At 34.1% G+C, this 24,916-nt stretch overlaps 3 protein-coding genes and 1 pseudogene across 3 annotated transcripts; 3 read left to right on the top strand and 1 right to left on the bottom strand.

The window, feature by feature from the left end:
• The first annotated feature begins 2,666 nt into the window (after window positions 1-2,666).
• Window positions 2,667-6,525, top strand: LOC111377963 (glucose-1-phosphate adenylyltransferase small subunit 1, chloroplastic). Its single transcript, XM_023001123.1, has 8 exons — window positions 2,667-3,062; window positions 4,193-4,462; window positions 4,580-4,759; window positions 4,885-4,988; window positions 5,117-5,228; window positions 5,342-5,440; window positions 5,571-5,690; window positions 6,071-6,525. The coding sequence occupies exons 1-8, from the start codon at window positions 2,682-2,684 to the stop codon at window positions 6,185-6,187; spliced, it is 1,383 nt and encodes a 460-aa protein (XP_022856891.1). The 5' UTR covers window positions 2,667-2,681; the 3' UTR covers window positions 6,188-6,525.
• Window positions 6,526-7,446: 921 nt separating this feature from the next.
• On the top strand, window positions 7,447-12,457 carry LOC111377962 (annotated as a pseudogene).
• Window positions 12,458-14,936: 2,479 nt separating this feature from the next.
• On the top strand, window positions 14,937-16,025 carry LOC111377969 (ribosomal RNA-processing protein 14-C-like). Its single transcript, XM_023001128.1, has one exon. The coding sequence runs from the start codon at window positions 14,937-14,939 to the stop codon at window positions 16,023-16,025; it is 1,089 nt and encodes a 362-aa protein (XP_022856896.1).
• A 4,129-nt stretch (window positions 16,026-20,154) lies between these two features.
• On the bottom strand, window positions 20,155-24,910 carry LOC111377961. The gene is made up of 8 exons (XM_023001122.1): window positions 24,860-24,910; window positions 22,550-22,630; window positions 22,221-22,319; window positions 21,961-22,146; window positions 21,494-21,628; window positions 21,076-21,132; window positions 20,862-20,996; window positions 20,155-20,541 (listed from the first exon to the last, which is right to left on the bottom strand). Exons 1-8 carry the CDS (start codon window positions 24,905-24,907, stop codon window positions 20,341-20,343), a joined length of 942 nt encoding a protein of 313 aa, XP_022856890.1. The 5' UTR covers window positions 24,908-24,910; the 3' UTR covers window positions 20,155-20,340.
• Window positions 24,911-24,916: the final 6 nt, after the last annotated feature.

Raw genomic sequence — 24,916 nt, 5'->3', positions numbered from 1 at the left:
AAACAAGACAAAACATATTGATCATATGTAATACCAGAATTATTCATTATATTAACTAGTCCTATATAAACATCCCCTTCAAGAATACGAATAAAGTTTAGAGACTACAAAACAGATGTTTGAAAGCTGTATCAGGTTTCTATTCTTCTCTGATATTGGAGAGTTTCCATTGAAACCGACTTCACAATTGCTAGCCGAATTCTCAACAACAAGAGCCAGTTTATCAATCCCTCAAAGGTTTCAGAATCCAAATCATTCAATGCTTCAGAAATTGCCTGAATAGCTTCTTCATAATCTCTCTGACATTTCTGCATAGCTTCTATGATTTCAAGCTTGGCATGCCCTTCCATGGACTCAAGTGAAACGTCAATGCAATCACTGGTATTTGTAGCATTTTTATATTCCAGCCCAAATACTATATACGAAAGGAGATACCTATCAGCTTCCGGGGCTCGTGTATCGGAGTAAACTGCAGCCTGACAGAAACTGAAATTTGTAGCGTTCTTGCAAACTTGGGTTGCTAGTTCAGAAGATTTTACATCAGGAATGGTAGAATTGATACACAAGAACACGGAAGTAACACAACAGATGAAGAAAATGGATAGCCTCAAAGAACTAGAAATGACCATTTTTATTTTGTTTTCAGATCAATGGATGGTTTGAAGAAGAAAAGGTTACAAGAAATGTGTCTTTGGTTTTGTTTGTATTATATTGAAGACAAAAGGCATGATGTATGCAGTATACGTTCAACATTATCTCTCAAGAAAGATTGATACCACGGCATGTTTAGTTACATTCAACATTATCTCTCGAGAAAGATAGATATAATATACATATATGACATATTTGGTTGAGAGGATTGAAAGCTTGTTCAAGGATACAATCGAAAAGTTATTTCCAATGCTTAAGAAAGGAAAAAACATATCGACTTTGAAATGAAAAAATAAGAACAATTAACCCTTAATCAACATTTTCACTTTATATACAATAATTTCATAAAATATTACATATATACTACTTCAAAAATATTATGCGTACCATTTGTTCAATATATAAAACGTACAACGCACGTTGAAATAAAAATAAAAATAAAAATTACATCGATAAAATATCTTTTTCATTATCGAAAATTATTTAAATAATTTGAGGAAGAATTAATATTTAAATATATAATTTCAAACAAATGCTAAGAAGGATATACTTGAGAGACATAAAAGAAATTAAGAAAAAGAAAAATAAGTGGCGTGTATTAACAGATAGCTCGAAGTGGTTATCGGAAGAATGAAGATCTTCCTGGCGTTCAATTCCTAACACACACTCCCATATCGCATTATACAATTTGTAAATTATACCCAATCATCAATCTCAATACGAAATTGAATTACTTACTTGAGTACAGTAGTTGATTAGCTGGTGGGCTTAAAGAATGCCAATGGCGGCAGTCCCCCCCCCCCCCCCCCCCCCCCCACCTCGTGGTGTGTGATTTAATACTGTTAGTGTTATCTTGATTTTCTTGAATTCCTTTATGGGGTTGGGGTTGGGAGTATTAGTATATAGTTTGAGTTGATGTTCTTGAAATGCACGTGCTTTACTTCTGATTCGTTTAACTTATATCTTAATGAATTAGTAAATGAGCAACTAAAGATATTACATTACAGGAATTCTTTAAAGGTTCTGCTTAATTAATTGTTATATTTTAATGATCTGCCTGTGATGCTGATGACTCTCATTAATACCTATATTATGTGTTTAATGAATTAGATTTGTATAAGTGGCCAGTAGTAGCCTCGATTTCTGTTTCTGGTTTGCACCAGAGGTTCTCATGGGAATCCTCATTGGATTGTGGATTATTGTTTTGAAAAAAAAGGTTGAACCCCAATCTTAAGGGCTCCCACAGCCCTGTCATTGGAGTATCGTGAGGGAGGTAAATCGCGAGATGTACCCCCAACAGGCCAGAGAACAAGAGTTTGCTCGTATACTGATACCCACAAAGAGTCCAATTCCATATATCAAGAATCGAACCATCACACTGCGACTACCAGTTAGGCCGAGACTACCTCACTCCCGTCCTTTGCACCACTGGGATATGCCACGAGGGCGGATTATTGTTTTGAATATATATGTACAATGGCATCACTTCAATGAAATTCATAAAGTAGAATTTTATGGTAATACCTATTAGTATTAGAAGTGTAAGTGATAGACTGATAGCTATATTATGCCCTCATTTGGTTTTGATTTTTCATCCCAAAAAATTAATTTTTTAACTGTTACTTCTCTAAGTCAGCTGTTATTACTCACAAGTAGACTTTTTCTCTGTAACGATCAAAAAAATCAATTCTCATAATTACTGCCGAACAAACCCTAAAAACTTGGGATACCAGGACTTAAATCACTCCAAACAATTTTCCTAACTAACAAGAATGGACCGATATGTTTTTGATACAAGTGGTATTCTCCTAATCCATTCAGTTTCCTAGAACCTGTTACTCTGCATTTCTGTTTCTGGTGATTTTAGAGAGCATGAACTCTCCAACTGAGATGCCTTTATTTCTCCCGAAATTTTCTAAGGCTGTACACACCCTTCCTAGTGTGGAAGATCTGTAAAATGATCACATTGCTTCTTTCCCTGCTACATTAATCATATAAATGAGTGCAGTATCGAAATTATAAGTACTGGGATGTGCTTGTACTATTTTCTAAGAACAGATCTTGCATTTCTTTTACCTTCATTGGAACTGATTATGTTGATGTTGTTCATTCAGAGTGTTCTGGGCATCATTCTTGGAGGTGGAGCTGGGACTCGGCTTTATCCTCTTACCAAGAAAAGAGCAAAACCTGCTGTCCCTTTGGGTGCAAATTATAGGTTGATTGACATTCCTGTTAGCAATTGCTTGAATAGCAACATATCAAAGATCTATGTCCTCACTCAGTTTAATTCTGCATCTTTGAATCGTCACCTGTCACGGGCCTATGCAAGTAACATGGGTGGGTATAAGAATGAAGGGTTTGTTGAAGTTCTTGCTGCCCAGCAAAGCCCAGAAAACCCTAACTGGTTCCAGGTAAAAGGATGAGACATTTTATAGTGTCAAGATTATAGTGAAACTTAATTGTGTTCTTCAATGGAATTTATATGGCTGGAAGTTTATTGTAGCTGTTGTTTATGGGTTATATTGGGCTAGTATCTAGAATATTTTCACTGTTGTCATGTGTATTAGGGAGGATTGGGTACTACTGCCTAGTAGACGGAATTAAATTAGAAAAAAAGTTAAAATCTCATTACTCATACTGATTGTTCAGCACTCTGCAATAGTCATGCTCTTTGTGTTACATGCATGCTTATCCACCTTAACATGTCCACATGAAAGTGAAAATTTCAAGATATCATAGCTCATCTATAAATTTTCTCATGTTATTAGCTGTAAGGTTTCTGTGCTTAGGTCATCTTGTAAAAAACGTAAGATAGACACTGGGATGTACTTCATCAATTGTAAGACTTTTTCAGCACAAGATCCTCTAGTTACGCGTACATGTTGATGTAATACAAATAGTTGTCTCTTGAAGTTCTATTTTTGTTGCTTACCACCCCAAAAACAGACACTGGAATGTACTTCATCAATTGTAAGACTTTTTCAGCAGAAGATCCTCTAGTTATGTGTATACGTTGATGTAATACAAATAGATGTCTCTTGAAGTTTTATTTTCATTACTTGCCACCCGAAAAACAGGCTGCTTTATCGTCAACAATCTTGGGCTTGGTTAAGCTCATTCCATCAGATATCCATTCTTATTCTCAAGCAACCCATGATTATGGGCTTACTTAGCACTTCAGGATGAGCTACAGAGAAGTTCAGAAGATATTTTCTCCTAAATAAAATTTTCCAAGTATTTCACCATGAGGTATGGTATTCAAAGATATTAACTAATTGAGTATGACTTTCCCTCCAGGGAAAGAATAATATAACCCTTTAAGTTGGTGCTGTGGCATCAATCTACTGATAGCAATTTTACGGTATTTTATTGTTGAAATCATCGTTGTTCCTGTCTTGAATTTTTGTCTCTATATTCTCCTAACACCACTTTGCCATATGCAGGTATTCATGTATATTATTCAGCTTCTCTCTCTCCTAAAAAATATGAGCTTCCAAAATGTAAAAATTCCTATTTGACTCTTTTCTCTGGGAAATAATAGGGCACGGCTGATGCTGTAAGGCAGTATCTATGGCTTTTTGAAGAACATGATGTTCTTGAATATCTCATTCTTGCTGGGGATCATTTGTACCGCATGGATTATGAGAAATTTGTCCAATCTCACAGAGAAACTGATGCTGATATAACAGTTGCTGCACTACCAATGGATGAAAAACGTGCTACTGCATTTGGTCTGATGAAAATTGATGAGGAAGGAAGGATAATAGAATTCGCCGAGAAGCCAAAAGGAGAACAACTGAAGGCAATGAAGGTAAAGCTGCAAACAGAAATTTTTACTTTTTGTATTATTGCATGAGCTTTTTGATTATTGAGAAATGAGAAATGTAATTTCTAATTTCATGTTTATTGTTCTTCGTTTTCATCGTAGGTTGATACCACCATTTTAGGTCTTGATGATGAGAGAGCTAAGGAAATGCCTTATATTGCTAGTATGGGCATATATGTTATCAGTAAGGATGCGATGTTGAGTTTGCTAAGAGAGACATTTCCGGGCGCCAATGATTTTGGAAGCGAAGTTATTCCAGGAGCTACTTCAATTGGATTGAGGGTAAGTCATATTAAAGAAATCACTATTGTGTTGGACACACAACCCTGTATGTATCAGGTTAAGGTCTGTTTCCTTATTCGCCTTTTCTTTTTCCTATTTTTCGTTTTGTTTTTGGTGTTCATCAGGTTCAAGCCTATTTGTATGATGGCTACTGGGAAGACATTGGTACTATTGAGGCTTTCTACAATGCCAATTTAGGGATCACTAAGAAGCCAATACCAGACTTCAGGTCAGTTTTCTTGATGTCTTGGCAGAAGGGGCAAAATTTTCTTAAACCACCCCCTCCCCCCTCCCCTGTGGGCGCTCCAGCTCCTTTCTTTTTTAACATTTTATGTGTGATTGTCCTGTGTGCTGTAGTTTCTATGACCGTTCCTCTCCAATCTATACACAACCCCGGTACCTGCCACCTTCGAAAATGCTTGATGCCGATGTTACGGACAGTGTTATTGGTGAGGGGTGTGTCATTAAGGTAAGATCCATTTTTTCCAGATGGACATATATAGAGGAAGTTCAGTAATCAAATTGTTTGATGATAATAGAGAGGTTCTAGCTGATTTTATTGGCTCATTCTTAAATTTTCAGAACTGTAAGATTCACCATTCCGTAATTGGTCTGCGATCCTGCATCTCAGAGGGCGCAATAATAGAAGACACTCTATTGATGGGAGCTGACTATTACGAGGTAATTGTCTCTGGACATATTGACAATCGGTTCTTTCTATCATGTGTGAGGACATGTTATATGTGCTTGCACGTGTGAAGTCAACGTTTTTACGTTCTTGTACTAAAACTGTTACTGCCTTCTCTACCAGACTGATGCAGACAAAAGACTCTTGGCTGCAAAAGGTAGCGTTCCAATTGGTATTGGGAAGAATTCCCACATCAAGAGAGCAATTATTGACAAGAATGCTCGTATTGGAGACAATGTGAAGGTAGATTTCTTATTGCTTACTAATTATTATACTATGAGGTCGTTTGACAGGGTTTCTACTTCTGCTTTGTGTAGAAGAATTTCCGAGGAAGTCACTTTAAATCAACTTCGTCTAGAACCTTTTATAAGTAGACAAACCATTCCCAGAATACAATCCAAACAAGCATGCTTTTTAAAATTCATGTCAAACATATTCTAAACCCAAGAGGTCGTGTACTAAACACCAATTCCGGGGAGGGAAGAAGACTTGCCGGCTGGTTTTCCACTACAATTACCTAAATGAATTTTCGCGATAGTCTATCTTTCCGTTCTTTTAAAATAGTTAAGTAGCTTAAGAAACATCATCAGGCTGCTCAATGCTTATAGTTACTATTCTAACAGATCATTAACAGCGACGATGTGCAAGAGGCTGCAAGAGAGACAGATGGGTACTTCATCAAGAGTGGTATCGTTACTGTGATTAAGGATGCTTTAATTCCCAGCGGATCAATTATTTGAAGTTGAAAAAAATTACCTTTATAGTTCTTTCAACAAAAGCTGTTTCTTGTTCCTGAATTGTGAACATCCTTTTGGTCCTTACGTTCTTAATAGTTGATCAAATCCCAAAATCTTTCAATTACTCAACGAATTTCAATTTCCGTACACAAAATCCTCCGAAAAAATCATAAATTATTAATTTTGTCAGGGGATATTATAGTGAATAACTTGCGTCTTTAATTATTTGGTTCATTTGTGTACGTTACGTTCTTTGGAAGTATTTAATTGTTTATGTTTACGTGTGATGTGATGAAATTTGTAATAGATTCTCTCACTTTAGCCGTATGCTTTTTTCTTCACGGTATCTTAGCTTATGTTTTCTCAAGTTTACAAGTAGTTAAATTATTTTTATCTATACATTACGAGAGATTTATAAGTAATATTCAATTAGTTGTTAATTTATATCTACTTGTAATGTATTTTGTTTGTAAAAATATTTCATCATTTCAACTTAAAGGAATAAGTGTAAGTTGGAACAAAAAAGGGCCCGATTAGGTACTGACTCGGCCGGGTTAGGTCAGGTCAGCTATTAGAATAAAAAGGGCAAAATGCCTAGTATTCGTTGTTTACAGGTAGAACTACTATGGTATGTAATCTCATTCGTTTTCCTAACTTTTGTCTTTTAGTGATATTGTTGGCTTCAAAATTAGATATTGATCGAGTTCAGTGAACCCAAATCAGTATTTCAAAACAAACAATTCGATTCAATTTTGCAACTTGACGAGTTTTTATTCAGCTCTATCAGAGTTGATAAAGGTCCTAAAATAAGTCTTTTTGCTACCAACTTTTAGACCCTATTTGATGGGTATTTCATCTAAAAAATAATGTTTTGAATAATGATTTTTAGGAGGTTGTGTGATTAAAAGTAAGGAAAAATTTTATTTTTACATGCAGAACATTTTATTACGTGAATATATAATTGAAAATAAAGATTAAAAAAAAGAATTTAAAAATAATAATTGTCAAATGGGGGCTTATCTCGTAAACTTTGCTAAAAAAAAAATGAACTCCACCTCTAAAGGAATGTGTTAAAAATAAAAACCTTACTACATGTATATCAAATTTTATATAATGGATTATATAATACCACATGTTCACTCATTTATTATATGATCACGCATTACACGTGATCACAGCTGTACAAAAAGTCAAACAGATAAAATAAATACTTTCCAGATTATAACGTACACAAATTGACAAAATGGTTTATTCACCATAATGCCCCTGATAGAACTTGACAAATAGGCTAGCTTTCAGGTTTTCGGAGCCCTTAGCCCTATTCCTTTCGTAGCTTGCTCATCCAACCGATCATCAACACGTATGTTTGGATTATATATACAGCTATTTTGATTAATTAATTTTGACATTTTCACGGAGAATTTATGTACTGAAATCGATGTTAAACAGTATGATTTTAGTATAACACATAGATTGGAGAAATACGACGGGAGTTTTATAGATCTGGTATGATTCTCCTTCTCCTTCTATTTTCATTTGTACCCTCTTTTTGGGAATTATATTTTGTTTTTGCTTTTGGAATTTGGTCAACTGTTAAAGAACATGAATTTTCTTGTCGCGGAAAGCAGATAATTCTCACTCTGTTGCTCTGTAACCCTAATTTGATGAATATAATGATGCTTAATTTTGTCTTTTAGGAGTATTTTTTTTGTTATATACTGACTGATTTTACTTTTCTTATGATGGTAATGCTGTTTTTTCGCCTTAATATTTTGTAGTATCGAGTCTTAGAAATTACGCTTAATTTTGATGCGGCTACGTGTCTAACGGCTTTCCAGAAACTTTAGGCCGTAAAGTAATTTTTTCTTGAAGTCAAAAGGTATTTTCTGATAGCTTGTGGTTTTGATGATGTAAATATGCACTATTTTTCGATGTCAGTGTTATTACTTTCGTTAGGCAGGATCAGATGAGTGCCATTTATGATAATTTCGGCTCCTTTCGATAACCTGTTATATGTTATTTATGAGCAGTGTGCAGTCTTACTGTAGAGTAATACTATTTGTCATCATGATGATTGATTATCATGTTTAGATGGCATTTAATGATATATCCAATAACATGGGTTCCCTATCCCTGCATTTAATTGGACCTATCATTTAACATCATCATGATGATGACAATAGCATTATTCCTTATTATATGAATGCCATGGTGCTTATGTACTGTAAATATCTAACAGCGATTATTTTTTATTTTTTATTTTTTTTTTCGTTCAACTAATTTATACAATACTGTTACTTGTACGTACTATTCTAATAACTGTAGTTCATCTCTATAAAAAGAAGCTTGATTTGGCTTTCAGGACACTTCTACTAGGGAAAAAATCGAACAACATGCCCACACACATTATTACGCGTGTATATTATACCATGTAAAAAATAGTTATGGAGGGTGTCCTCACCTCGTAAATGTGCACTTTTGTCAATCATGGCCTTGCATCAGTGTATTTATATGGAAAGCATTTACCCATTTGACTTGAGCGGTTTGTTTTCTGTACATAGAGTTTGTTTGGCCTGATTTGCATTCCTATGGTAATATATTTTTGATGTTTGTTATTTTTATTTCTCGCCATAGATTAATGACGTATGTTCAAACCAAAAGGCCTTCCCAGCTCAAGCTTGGTTTATAGCAATCCAGTGGTTTGCAGTCAGCCGTTAGACTGTGGTGCCAGCACCATGGATCATAGCAATGGAGGTAACAACGTCAACAACAATCCTAGTCTGGCTTCTAAGCAGCGGCTTCGCTGGACGCATGAGCTTCATGAACGTTTTATTGATGCTGTAGCGCAGCTCGGTGGGCCAGATCGTAAGTTGTATTTATTTTCTATTTTTCTCTGCTCTTGCAACGCTTATCCACCCCTGGGGAAAAAAAATTCAAGCAAATAATAAATACATAGTTAGGTAAAAGAAATAATAATAAAACACTAGTTGACTGAATACTGACACAGAAAAGGAAAACAGAAAATAATTGTTTATCTTCAGAAATTTTATTTGGAGAGGTGTTACTTTATTTGAAGTTGTTGTAGCGTCGAAAGAGGTTTTGTTTGATCTATATTCCAGAAAAGGGAAACATGGAAGAATGCTACTGTCTGGTACTTTGAGTATATGCACACATGGAAGGATTTCTACTTTCTTTTTCCTTCATTTGCTTGCCAAAATACCCACACAGGCCTTACAAGGTCTTTTTGGTGATAGACTTATTTCACTTTGGCAATGGTACGTTACTTGACTGATCCAGAAAATGCAGGCGAATTTTTTGAACTGCTATTGGCAAATGGATGAATCTCATTGAACAATGCAATTTGCGCAAAGTCAATGAATCGCGGAAAATAATGATACACGCGATTAGATGTGGTCTTGGCATGATACCATTGCTTATGGTCAATTTTATTTATACACGTTAAGTTCTTCTACTATGGTTAATGTTCATGGATGACTCTGACCACTCAAAATGGAGGGTTGACCAGCTCACCCTTACTTGAGTAAGATAATATGGCTGAAGGAAAATTATGCTGGGTGAATATTCTTAATTGCTGGGATGAATTATACTGTAAATCATGGTGTCATATTGAATTCAATAATTAAATTTCTTGAGAAAAGCTTTTCTTACAAAGGGTAGTGGGTGCATGACTTTTTCTCACATGGTTTAGTAGACTTTTCAAACACAACTAATGTAGATAGAATCATCAAGATAACCAAGAAAAATAAATAAAAGTTGGTTTCACCATAATCCAATCCTCCATCTCATGTCCATGTCACATCAACACAAATGTGCTAAAACATTAAATTCAATGTAACCAAAAGCCAATGGCAAAAGGCAACATGACACAGACCCTCCATTTATCTCTCCGAGACTTCCGTGTCCGACATTCCTCGGACATTCCAAGGACATGTTTTACACCTGCTATATGCATTTTTCTTTTTCTGATGCTGGTATTTATAGTGTAGCTCAAACTTATTTAAATAAAATAAAAAGACTCAAACAATATAAAAGATTTCACCAATTAAAATCAAATCTAGAAAAAGTACTGAATTTATGAATTATAAAAATAAGGACATAATATATAAACGTAAAATCTCAAAACGACGTGCCCTTGTCCTACTTTTTTGAAAAATCACGGCGTGTTTGTGTTTGCATGTTTGTGCTTCTTAGTGGAGAAGACATGGTTCTTCTTGTTATCTGCATTTAGTGATCCAAAAATATTGAATTCTATAGAAAACATATTAGAAGACTTAGCTTACAACAAATATTGTGGAATATCATGTTGGTAAATTTCTGTGACTTAAGTGGGAAAATCTTAGACCACTCTTCATTCACTTGTTAACAAAAATTTTCTCTTGAGTATTTATTTCCCTATTTCAGGAGCTACTCCAAAAGGTGTTCTTAGAGTTATGGGCGTTCAAGGGCTAACTATTTACCATGTAAAAAGCCATTTACAGGTGTATAAGCCATAATTTTCCTTTCAAAATTACTTTTCCTGTGTCTGTTTTCTCTACTTGGTTGCTTATGTTGCTTTTTTATTTTAAACAGAAATATCGACTTGCCAAGTATCTACCAGATTCTTCATCTGATGGTAAGTTAACATATTGCATTGTAATGTATACAAGTCGTAGATTGTACTGTAATTATCGTCTATGTTTTCAAAATGTGCTGAACCTTGTAGCATATCTTCAAGTAAATAATATTTGAAACTTGGGCTTACTGGTTCGTTTTGTCTTGATTTCTATATACAAGGAAAAAAGACTGAAAAGAAGGAATCTGGAGATGTGCTTTCCAGTTTGGATGGTTCGTCGTAAGTACAATTTTCTTTTTCTTGTCGAATATTTTTTTTTCTCTGACTCACATGAGCACATAATTGTTTCCTGAACCTTCCAGCTACTTAAGAATTACTGAATTAAGATATATGGGACCGTGCCCCCAAACAAGGGATTTATAAATAATAACAACTACCTAACTTAAACCAATCTAACAGTCCACATATATTTTATTAAAACCATTCAAAATTCCTATACCCACATCCAAACACACCAATTCCCTATTAATTATATCATCAACACAATTTATTTGTCTTTTCTAAATCAATCTCTATGCGTACTCTCTCTGTTCCCCCCCCCCCCCCCAACACACGCGCCTCATCTATTGAAACTATGTCATCAGAACAGACTGAGGAACCTTGGATTGAATACTTACTTTAAGCTCATCCATAATATAAGTATATAATCAATCAATGTCATTTTTTCCATTTTGCTTTCACTGAGAAATGTTAAGATCTAAATATTGTAATAAAACTGATAGTCAGACACAGCTTCTATTGGGGAGGGAGGGTATATGAAGCTCTTGAAGGTTCCCTTTATTTTTTTATTTATTCATTTATTTTTTATTTTTTTACAGTGGACCTGTTGATGCTTTATTTCATGTGCAGTCTATATTGTGATGAGAAGTTATATGTTGGTAAATGAACAGGTCCAAAGACAGTTGCAGTTGCGGATAGAAGCTCAGGGAAATTATTTAAAGAAGATAATTGAAGAACAGCAACGCATTCATGGAGTTCTTTCAGAAGTGCCTGGCTCAGGGGTTACAGCTCCTGTAAAAGGGGACAATTGCCTAGAATCTGATAATAAAACTGACCCGGCAACTCCTGCTCCAACGTTTGAGTCTCCTTCTCGGGGCAAGCCTGCCAAAGAATGTGTCCAAGCCAAGAGCCTTTCCGTGGATGAATCCTTCTCTTCGCATCACGAGCCACTAACGCCCGATTCTGGCTGTCATTTGATTTCAGTTGAGAGTCCAAGCGAAAGACGAGGAAAGAAGCAGAGAGTAAACATGGAACCATTCAGAGAACCAGAGATGGTGCTTACCCATTCAATACTCGAGTCAAGCTTGGGCCCAGATTCGGTTTTCTTGACAAGAGAGCAGTTTGATCATTCTTCAGGAATATCTATTGTCAATCAAGACCCATTGGAAAAAGTTTCAGATGGCCATGCATAATTTGCTGTGGTGCAGGTTACTTTCATTTCTGGGTTATTTGATTATCACCTTGTAACAAGTCTTGTATGCCTAGATTCTGAACATGCACATATTTGTTAGGTCAAAGAGCTGTACCCGTGTTTAGGTGTTGTGAAAGTATTAGGGTCTAAAGCCTTAATTTCTGGATTTGCTCAAACTCTTAATTTACTACACTTGAAGTTTCAGTGAATATTTGAAAATTTGTTGGAACGGGCCAGGAACATGGGTAGATACAAGCCTCCTCCTTTTGGGTCGTGCTATATGTACTCGGGCGTGTCAACACCTGGTTACATGCCCCTCACAGCAAGGGGCTCGCGCATTTTTTTGTATTCAGTGCAGGCCTCCCCTTCTCATGAGGGGCATGGCAATGCCCGGGTACAAATACCAAAATTTTTTTCCTTTTTTTTTTTTTTTTTTTTGAGAGATGTGAACACTATTAATTTGACAATAATATTGAATACAATTATTTTATTTTATTTTGATCTCCTTAAAATGAGGACACTTGTAATTTGACACCAAATTGTCTAATTCTCAAACAATCCACCTCTATTTTAAGTCTTTGGTAACTTTAATAATAATAATTGAGAAGTAACAAAAGAAAAGGGTAGATTTTCGAAAATTGCTTTAAATTTCTCCAATTATCCGCAAGGAAAATATCAATTTAAACCTTAATTAATTTTAACGAATAAAATTAATTCATTTCATGTTCTAAAGTTTGTTGATAATCTACGTGTATTTGTATTATACAGCAATAAATTAACGTTCTCTCTCTCTCTCTCTCTCTCTCTCTTCCCGCACCCCCCGCCCGAGCCCCATCTCTGGGTCATTGACAATATATTTTCTAATTGGCTAATTACATGTTTTGTCCCCAACTTTTACCCTTCATTACACTTTTGTCCTCAACTTTTTTCATACAAGAAGTTTAATGCCAGCCTTAATTAACTAACTCAATTCATCTCGACTATGACTCCACCAAACCCCTATCTTCCGACTCAAAAACCCACGACACCTATGCAACCACCCCAACCCCCACTAACCCATTATTGTCGTTTACCCATGTCAAAATCCTAGCGACAACATTAAATAAGGGATCATCGAAGAACCCTCCCAAATGACCTACAGATTTCTTCAAAACTCCAAATCACTTTGCGCACTCTGCAACTATCTCCGTTGTATTCTATAAATTGCATCCTATATGAAAAGTAAGTAGAAAAACTTGTCGTCTATGTGGCATAAATGTTTAAGGAATATATTGGCCAAGATCAAATTTAATCTCCATGAGTTGTTTATTTGATTTCAAATATTATCTCCAATGCATATTTATTATTTAATAAGAAATTAATAAACAAGAATCTAAAATAAGAAACAAGAGAGACAGAGGGGAAAAACTTATAATTTATTAACTCATTTCATCTAAGAGATCATTTTTATCTAGATATAGTCATTTTCTAAATGTTTATTTTTTCTTATCATGTTTCTAAACATAGTTTCACTTATAAACATTGGCGACTTTTTTGAAGTATATCTATTTCAATAGCGTAATGTTATTTAACATCATTGATACTAATCATTAATCGATGTGTCCTTAGTTGATTAGATCATCTTGAAAGTATGAACGTGATTCACTTTTAAAATAAACTATCATTTAACTACGCATAAATTGATCTTACATAGCATTGTTCCTTTCGTTAACATGATTTTTTCTTTATTTTTTTTTTTTGCAATTCAACATTATCATTAAAGATGCTCTTAGGATCTATAGTAATTTTTAATTTAAAATTACACACACACACTAATTGCGAGACCCAAACTGATATATTAGTTAATTTTTAAAAATTCTAAGTTATAATAAATTTTGAAAATTTGAATAGATTTTCGTAGAATCTAATAGGATCTCATTAAAAATTGAAAGATTTTTTTTTTTTTTAAAGTTCATTATGAGTATTTTTAAATTTAAAATTTATTCAAATCTTTTGACACCTCTCCATAGAAATTTTTGTAATACTTAAATTTTAAAAGAAAATAAAATTTATTATAATTTCAATTAGAAACACTTGAGTTAATTGTTCCAAGGGTCATTCAGCTTTGGTCCATATATGATTGGTCACTTAAATTTAAAATGTCGAGTTTTGATTATTAAACTTAGATCAATGTATTCGATTGCTCACTGAACTTAGATCTATGTTTTAGATTGCTTACTTTGATTTGGTAATCAAAATAATAATGAATAGAAAAGTAATGACTTGTTCGTCTATCTACGGTCAATCTACGGGAAGTTTAAAACGTTTTGGCTACTGAATTTTGGAACATACCGTACGTTACTCACTAGCATAATTGTTGAACTTTAAAAAATATCGAATTTACAGTGAACAATGTACATCATTTTTCAAAATTCAGTGAGTAATGTACAATATTTTTTAAAGTTCAGTGGCCAAAACTCGATATTTTAAACTTCAATAAGCAATCGAAGACATGAACGTAAGTTTAGTGATCAAAACTCAACATTTTAAACTTCAGTGATCAATCAAAGACATGGACCTAAATTCAGTAACCATTAGAACAATTAACTCAAAACACTTGGATTTTAATTAAGTTATTATAATTTGAATAGAAGAATGACTTTTGAAATTCACAGAACCTACAAACTTAAAACCCTAATCCTAATTCTTCAGCTAGCTTGCACCCAAGGATGAAGAAGCAGAAGATTAGAGCCTCTTCCTCCACGCCCACACCATCCATTGACCTGAAATCAATAATCCTATCCCACAGCCAATTCTTCGACCACTTAGTCGAATTGATTCCGGCTAAATTTTACCTTTCAAACGACGATGCAGAGTCCAAGCCCTGGTACCAGGGTCTCTCCAAAGCAGCCAAAGCCTCTTTGAAACAACAGTCCAGGCAAAACCTGAAACTCGCCCGCCGCAACCGCCTTGACCCGGAGAACAAGTCATCCTCCACCCTCCACCTTCTCCAACAACAAATTAACAAAATATCGGAATCCGACCCAGATGAACTGAATCGGGAGGGTAGTTTTGGCGATTTGGGAGAGGATGGTGACACGGGGGAGGCTCGGGTTAAGTCTATTGATTTGGAGGAGGGAATTGGGAATGTAAATAGGAATGAGTCTGTTACTTATGAAGAGTTGCGGCAGAAATTGCGGAAAAGGATTGAGTTATTGCGTGGCAATCGGGGAGAAGGTGGAGGAAAAAAAGTTGATATGGTGAAGAATGCTGAGAAAAAGAGGAAGAGGGGTGAGAATGATGGGGAGGAGAGTAGCAAAGCGGGGAATGTAGATGTGAATGAGGGGGAAGATGGGGAGGAGATTATTGAATATGGGAAAGTTAAATTAGGGGATGAAGAGGAGAGAAAGAATAAGAAAAAGAAGAAGAAGAAGAAGAATAAAATGTCTAAGATTAAGGAGTTGGAGAAGGCGAAGAGGTTGCAGGAGGTGAAGAGGGAGAACATAGGTGTGGCCGAGAGGGAGTCATGGAAAGCGGCAACCAGCCGAGCAATGGGGGTGAAGGTGCATGATGATGCAAGAATGATTAAGGAGAGCATGAAGAAGGAGAAGAGGAAGAAGGAGAAGAATGCAGAGAAGTGGAAGGAGAGGGTGGAGTCACAAGAGAAGATAAAGAATGACAGACAACAAAAGAGGAAAGATAATATCATGGGGAGGATTAAGGAGAAGAAGATGAGGAAGATTGTCAAGCGCGAGAAGAAGTTGATGAGACCCGGGTTTGAGGGACGAAAGGAGGGTTACATTACTACTAAAGATTGAAGGTTTAAGAAAGGAGTTAACTTTTTCTCTTATTTATTCAAATGAATGATTTTTTTTCAGATGTCCTCTTTTAAGCAATGAAACCTTATGCTATGCAATATTTTTGTGAATCTGAACATCTAGGAATTAAACTCAATGTCATGTAGAATTCTGCTGGTTAAATGGCTGACTTTTGTGATCATTTCTATTGGTTCACTCTGCAAACTTGCAGCTGTGAATCTTAGTAAAATTTAATTGGAATTTTGTGTAATAGGTGTGATAAGTGTAGTTTCTACTCCTATTTGAGATATTAAATGATGATATTCGTTATTCTTTGAACAAGTTAGTGCTTAATTTGTTTTTTATTGCTTTTATTAGGAAAAACTCATGTTTGGACGAAGAATTGAAAGAAAGAACGAAAAATGGGCTAAAATGAAGCAAATTCAAAGTTCAAGGACTAAAATTTAAATACTCAAACGTTGTTTCGGACCTCACAATAAAGATTCGAGAGTTCTAGTGGTCAATTGGATGAGGAAATAAGTCAAATGGATGAAGTATGGTTAAAGTATTGTCACACATTAATTTTCAATGGAAAAGGTTATGCTTGAGATTTTCAATCTCATATTGAGATTCAATTTTGGCATAGCAAACTTTCGAATTGGAAAAATAATATTTTTAAAAGAAATGTAGCTTTTCAGTGCACTTTGAATCACTTCAATAGGATATTGGGAGAGAAACTTATGACAAAAATATTGAAAGATGTTTAGCGGTCGAAAATTAAGCGAGGCGCGCACCCTAACATGTAGAAAAGGCGCACGTCCCAACAAAATATGAGTCGACTGAGGAGTCTCAAACCAGCCATATCTAGGGCGCTTGCCTCAGTACAAAAAGAAAAAAAAAATCGATTTTCCTTATTTTTGTTTAGGTAACAATTCAATGCAAACTTTTTGGCATTTTTTAAATACTAAAACTCGATCAGAACGTGAAATACCTCTATCCAACCTAAATTTCATCATATTTCACATATTTTGGAGGCGAAGGTTAAGTCTATACATCAATTCAGGACGAATTATACAATGATTTTGAAGATTCATAGTTTGGTTTCAAAATTTAAGCCAAGTCGTTGATTTCTCCTACTTCTTCCATCTTTTTTATTTTCAAGTGATTTTTTCCAATTATTCTTGTGTAATTTAATCATACGGATGTTAGGCTAAGTTTTTCATTGTATTGGATGAACGATAAACTCTATTATTTGTTTATTTTAATTCAAGAAAATTAGTTTAGTATTTCTTGATTGATTTTGCATTCTCATTGAATTTTTTGATTGCTTGTTTACCATTTAGATATTATGCTTATTGTAGTGCAGTAATATTCACAATAGGCCCAGAATATGACAAAATCAACACATGAGCAATAGGTGTTAAAAATAATATTTATGGCATGTGCAATTATATGTGATAGATCCTGTAAATTAATGCATGTTTTTATATGAATTTGGAGTCGGAATAGGATCAAGTCGTGTTAAACATAAATTTAATATATCTTGAAAAAGAATATTGAATAAAAGTATATTATCAATTGTCTTGAATACATGAATTTACTAGATTACGAATTAAGAAATGAATTAAATGGTAATAAGGAGAATTCACGAGTCCAATACAAATATTCACATACTGTACTTGCTTTCTTAGTTTATGATTAGTATAAAAAACATACAAACCATCTCTTTTAATGTTACAAGACTTCAAATTTGATAAAAGCTATTAAATTAGATATCAGATTTTATTTTTTGTGGGAACGATAAACTCAAACTCACTAATTTCTATTACTCGTCAACAATTATTTACGCTTGCAGGTTTTCTATGAATAAGATATTTCATGGATTTCAGAATTGAGTTCAACACGACTTCAAATGGAGATAAATATCTTTCATCTTTTGGAGAAGTGTTCCCTTTCTTTCACTTTCAAATTCGGACATGAAAGTTTCTTTTCATCCGGCTCAAGTAGGTACTTCAAATAAAGAAATGAGTTCTTGCTTGCAAATTCTAGAAAACCCCCAAAACAATAGTATCTACTCCTTACTCACGTTCCGAGTGAAGACGAAGTAAGATTTTATGGATTCTATCTTTTTTTTCTTTTTATTTAGATTTTCTTAATTCATTATTCAATTACGACATAAATGAAACGTGAAATTCTTGATTAATCTACTTCCCTTCGAGTGATGAATCCCTTAATTCTCAATTTAAGAATTTAAAGTGATTCTTGACCATACAAGAAGCCACCACCTACAAGACGAAAATATGTGCATGTGTAATACATGATATTAGGGCTGTAAGCAAAAATCGCAAAATTGGAAAATTGAACCGAAATCGCATTTTAAAAACCGTCGATTTGGTGCCACGTGGACCCGGTCAATGAAATGGTTTTGACCAAAACCAAACTGGTCAAAATGGTTTGGTTTAGATTTGATAATTTTAATTGCGGTTTAAAACCAAACCGAGCAGGCGAAAAAATATATAAAAATAAAAAAATGAAATTTTTTGAAAATTCATCCAAATATGTAAAATTCAATAGTTTTGTCATTTGTGGGTATTTTTGTCAATTCCTAATTTTCTAATACAGATATATTATTATTATTATTATTATTATTATTATTATCATCATCATCATCATCATCATCATCATCAAATAATCCTAATATATATTTAATAATTTTAAGACTAGCATAATCTATCAAAAGTCTTTTTCCTCTTCAAAATTTAGATGAACTCCAGTCGACATCTAACACAATTTTGAGCCACCGGCACCACACACTTCTTTTCAGATTTTTCACGCCTCTTCAAAGTCGAATTAAAGTTCATTATACCAAATCGGAGACAAAGAGATCCTAGACCTTCGGTAATAATATTTGCTTCAAATAAATTTTCAGATCAATAATTTTTTTGGAGCAAATTAAGGTAAGAATCTGAAATTAAATGTGTTTCGTAACATCATACAAATGTAAACTTGTGTAATTGTTATGTTTAGATATTATAAACAATTGCTTTATTATTGTAGTTGATTATTCTCTTTGTTTAATCAATATCTTTTTTTTTTCAGATATGATGATCACGGGGTCTTATTGGACATCATTATTTTTTTGGACCTTATATCTAGTTTAGTATACTTGTATTGTAACATTATTGTATCGTCATTAACCTAAAAAAGGTGAACAAAAAAAAAACTATATTTTAGTTTATTGTGATTTCAATTTGATTTAATTAATATTTAAATTTATAGTAGATATATTTAGCCTCTATTTGAGCCATATTTTTCATATCATCATAATGAAAAAATTGACTATTGGAAAGGAGGTTGGGTCTCACACATAAAATAGCAGGTCATCAAAAGCTGCTAGACTTGTAGAATAACGATCCAAATTTTCACTTTTTTGTCCCAAAAATTTGGTTCAAACAGGGGCTTAGTTTGTTTTAGATTTATTACTAGTGAGATATAAATATATATTAAATTCAATGAATTAATGACATAAAAATAGACGGACAAAAAAATATATGGTGAAACCGACGGTTTAAAATCGGACCAAACCGTTAGGTTTAGATTTGGATTTTTCTCAAACCGTTTGGTTTGAAAATTTGTCAAAAACCGGTAAAATTGAACAGCTTACACCCCTACATGAGATTATGGGCTCATTGCTCATCCGACACTGGTGTTGGCTTTCTGGTTTGTCTACCTAATATGAATAGTGTACTTTGTTTTGTTATGATCTGTTAGAATTTATTCTTCTATCCAGTCTGGTACTTGGCTATGTTTAGCATAAGGAGAAAGGGGAAGGGAGACGGCGTGGGGGCTGTTAAGAGTTTCTTGTTTCTTCATTGCATTTGAAGTTGGAGGAAACGAATGAAGGAAGGGGGAACTCAAATGAGGCAACTGAAGTCCTTGTTTAAGAGGGAAGGAAAAGAGGAGGGCAATTGCCAAGGAAGATTGAAAAGTGGGTGGAAAAGCGTTCCACGAAATAATTAGTTTGACTTTAGCATCACTTGCCAAATACACTTGTTTTTCTTCTTTTTTTCATTGGGGCCACAAATAAACATTATAATTTCATCCTTCATTCTTTTGCGTTCTAAAGGAGGGTAAAGCAAATTTGCAGAAATAAAGTGCAACTAACACAGCAATGACATTACATAAAACTAGGCCTGCCTACTTCAAAATATAAAGCAAAAGTAAGAGAGATGCATTGATACACAGGAAATACGAAAAGATTAACTTAAATGAACAAGGAACTGGACATTAACACAATTTCATAAAATCAATTTCCTAGTCTACAATACAAAGGTTGTCAAGAGGAGCAATGTCTCCTATGCTTAACTCTTTTCAGAATGCAAAGCCGCAAACGCTGGCTTAGAGCCTCCAGCTTTTCAAACTTCTCGTGCTTGGACTTCTTCGTTTCCATGGATGCTTTCTTCTTTTCATCCTTGGGTGAGCTTAATGTGCTTTGTTGAGTATTTCGAAGAGGTGTGGCAAGCACCTTTATATTTGTCTGAAATTAAATTATTGCATTACTCATCAAGAAACAATAGCTAACAGAATTGGGAAAGAACAAGAAGACAGAATGCAAGGAATCAGTAAAACTAAAATTTATACTTTCTATCGTAGTTCTCTGTGGTACTAACTCAATTGTCAGTATTCAATCCAATGTCCTATACAGGTGCATGACATATTTCTCCAGTGTTGCATATCCATTAATTACTATGAAGAAGTGATAAAAGCATATAATTTTTTTTCAAGAAAGAGCTAATAGAACTTAGCCAAAAAGGCATATACCGATGCACAGTTGGAAAATGTGCACAAGAGAGAGACCTGATCATAGTCAGTAGCTTTAGTGCAATCCATGGAAGGTTCATCATCGCTGCCCAGAGACGAGCATCTTCCCCAACTCTCTCTATTTGAACTTGTATATGAGTAGCACTCTTCATTTTGGGTACTTAGCTTGTCCTAAGAAATACATTTCAGAACTCTAGTGAACTTCAAGTACCACAAATCCCATATTGGATCATGCAGTAAATTTAAATACCTGTACAAGTGACGGGCTATTGCCACTCTGTGTATTGCCTTCGGTAACTAAGGAATCCTGGAGTAATCAATTAACGTAGAAAACAAAAGGTATGAGCAATTTTTCTCCTGTTACAAGAATCCAGTTTTCTTCTCATCTGGGAAAAGCCATATTTTTCTCACTTGCAACTATAAATAAAGTCATATCTTCTGGACAAGTATTAATAGCATGCCTGTCTAAGCCTTAAAAAAGGAAAGAGTAACTATTAAGCTAATCCAAACAAGCTCTAAGCCTTTACTTACTATCCAAAAATGAATTTTACTTTTTTAAGGCTTAGTTCCAAACATGCTCTAAGAAATCCATTGAAAACAAAACATAACGTTTTGATTAAGAAATATAGGAGCTGAATAAAATGAACACTACAGGTTTGTATATTTACAGTAGCAACTGGTGCAATGTCAGAAAGGAGTGCCCCCACGGACTTCATCGTTGCAATGCTTTGTGGTAAAGAAGATGAGCTTGCCGCGTCAGTACTGCCATTCTGAAGACCGGCTATAATCTCGTATAAAAGATTCTGGGAAATTACATGTTAAGTGTCAATTCATTGAGTTGAAGGCTTGAATAATCCTTTGGCATTGTAATACAGTAATAACAGAATGCGCATCGATTATGTGTGATCAAATATGGAATATGAAATCCATAGAATCTTTAACTTCGAGCTTCTGAACACACTGTATTTTACCAAAGTTATGTCTAGTCAATTCAAACTTTGTTAAGGGACTAAAAAGATAAAGAAAAAAAATCAATGCTCCATTTGCTGATCATACTCGTACAAAAAGTAAAGATCGGTCTATACTTTCTGAATAGAAAAATTGTGGAAAGATAATGAAATGCAGCAGAAATTACCTCGTTCCTGCTAGCACTGCCCTTCAGGTCTCCCAAATCATAACATTTCTCAACCTTAGTAGGATATGCAGATGGAGGTCGAGGAGGGTGAAGGACATTATAAAAGAAAATTGATACAGAATCATAATAAAATTGAGGTCGAGAAGAATTGTGATCGCCATCAAACTTGATAATGTTCTTATCACCCTGCACAGCATCAAGAAATTATTACATTGCAAATCATTAAGTTACGACCCAAGATCCGTAGAATCTTTCCATACCGCATATGACTTAAAGATGGCTTCGGAGTGGCCAAGATTAATAAACTTGTCATCTTTAGCATGTCCAAATAAAGCTGGAATAAATGTCTTTGGTGCAACCTATTAGTTCCATAAAAAAATAAAGTGGCATTAGTACCAAAATGCTAGTTTAGAGCTCTATAAATTGAGCAGAAGAAAATTGATAAAATCGGTTACAATTTCCAGGTTAAATCTATTATTGCATGAATATGGATTTATTTAGTTCTCTGAATGACAATTTTCCATAAGGTCAGAAAATGTGCATCAAGGGACATTCAACGTTCTCGGGAATCCAAAAGATGAACACAGACCTGTATGCAGTCAAGGCGATTGACATCAAATTTTGCTTTCTTGCGGATTGCTCGTCGCATGTACTGAACAGCCACCTTAACCTGAACATGCATGGAGATATTCATCACTTGATTACAAGACACACACACACACACGCATATATAAATATATGATTGTTAGCCAGCAACTAGGAACGTGCCCAAAGAATTAAAGAATATAGGCTTCAAAATGATGCATCAATTTATTCTGCACCTTGTACTAACCAAAGACGTTGAAAATTTAATGTGCTACTATTCAATTCCTTCCAATATATCTAGAAAAGGCTAAAAAATGATGAGTTAAATTACAGCTGAACAGCAGCCATAGATTTTACCTATTTTATGATTATGTTGTGATAAAACGAAATAATAGAAGAAAAGAGAAGAAGCGTTGGAGAGGCTTAAGTAGGATGCATCACATACGGAACAGATGGGGTAGAGATATCGATCACAGATGTAATGGCTGGTATTAGTTCATAAGATAACAGAAAACCTAAAGCAAGGAAACATTGCCAAGCAGAAGGAATACATCCCTCTGTGTACATACCCTCTAGTTGTACAGGAAAAAACATAAAATGATTATGTAGGGTTGTGTGTCCATATAGTATATTACTATATTTTACTATGATAAAATAATAATTTATAACAAATAAATTGTTCTTTTATTCATTTATTGCATTTTTTATTATTGAACATAAGAATTAAAGTGCATATGATCACTTGTGATAATATAAGCTAAGTACTTGCGTTGAAAAGTACAATGTGAAACAACTTATATTTTAGTCATAATTTATTTGTTCACAACCAATGTATAAGGATTGACATCTTCTACTGAAAGTCTGTGGTGTTGACTGATTTACTATTCAGATTTGTGATTTACCCTTATCACAAAAATAGTTAAAAATGACACTAGTACACTTAGAATGTATCAAACGAAACCACGTGTCGAGTTAAATTCTATAGCATCACTGTGAGGAGAATTAAATTCCATTTGACCATTGTGTATTTAATGTAAATCTCTTAACATGGTGATGTATATCTTTTCGTGATTTTAATGGTTCTTTGATTCATCAATGGGCGACATCAATTTGATTGGTCAAATATATCGATGAGTGAGAATGAGCAAAATAGAGAACATAAACTCATGTCGAAAAACGTCACCTTGAAAAATGAGTAAAATGATTACTTAAGTATTTTCTGTTGAACATTTAAAATCTGAACTCGGTATTTAGCAAGGACTAAATCGACATATGTGATTAGCTCACAGGACCACAGAAAGTGATACTTAAATTAGTGAAAATAATTAGGATAAAAGGTCATTTATGCTCGTACCTAATTATCGAATCTCAAACGGGACAAAATACATTACGGCATGTCAGAGGAAAGTTACATATTTATTAGCTTCTGCGATTTTATATATTCCAAGAGTTCGATCTTTTGCCTTTAGTAGAAAAAGTAAAGACTAATAATTAGATTGAGTGGTCTAGAGTCGACTAGACAGGAACTAAATATTGGAGCTTGGATAATATATGTTCTATCAGGTCCCTGTGGTAGCTTCATAAAGTATTGGAACTTAATTATGGTAATTTTAATAATTTTGGACTTAATTGTAATTATATTAAAGTATTGTACTTAGTTGTAATTACTATAAAAGTTGTAAATTTAATTATAATTGTAATTGAAGTTGTAGAACTACACATGTAATTAAATGTAAACTAATTGAATTTGAACTTTAATTAAAACTCCTACTTGAATTATAATTAAAGCTCCTATTTGTATTTTAATTAGAACTCTTATTTGAATATGAAATTATTATTGTACAAGGATTGAAACTATTATATCTCTATAAATAGAGATTAGATGGAACCTAAACATCCTATGGGATTGAACGGTAATCATAATACATAATTTCAAGGTGTTTAAATTTGAAGAAAGAGAAAGAGAGAGAATTATTTTCTTGCTACAATTGTTCGGTTCTCTTGATTTAATTAGAAGAAAGTGTCCGTCCACCAGTGTAGTCTAGACTTTGGAGAATATCATAGAAGACTTGGAGGTTTGAAGCTTCAAATTCTTGGAATTAAAAAAGCTGGAAGCTCGTGATCCAAAAGATTGGAAGTTCGTGATTCGGAATTAATTCAAGAATTGGTCATAGAATTTGAGTAAAAATTCGAATCCCTTATTCTTGATATAACATACACGTAAACATCTAGATGTTCTTGTTTATTGAATTAAAGAATTTTTTTTTTTTAAATTTTTGGGTAATTCGGCTTCCGCATTTCAACAGATTCATACCGTAAACTTTGGAAGCCGGATCTTGTATACATCTGCAAGTTCCACCATGAGATCAAA

The sequence above is a fragment of the Olea europaea genome, unplaced genomic scaffold, assembly GCF_002742605.1.
Source record: "Olea europaea var. sylvestris unplaced genomic scaffold, O_europaea_v1 scaffold1752, whole genome shotgun sequence".
Classification (NCBI taxonomy): domain Eukaryota; kingdom Viridiplantae; phylum Streptophyta; class Magnoliopsida; order Lamiales; family Oleaceae; genus Olea; species Olea europaea.
The sequence above is the reverse complement of the archived record's forward strand: the minus strand, read 5'-3'. Positions and strand labels throughout refer to the sequence as shown.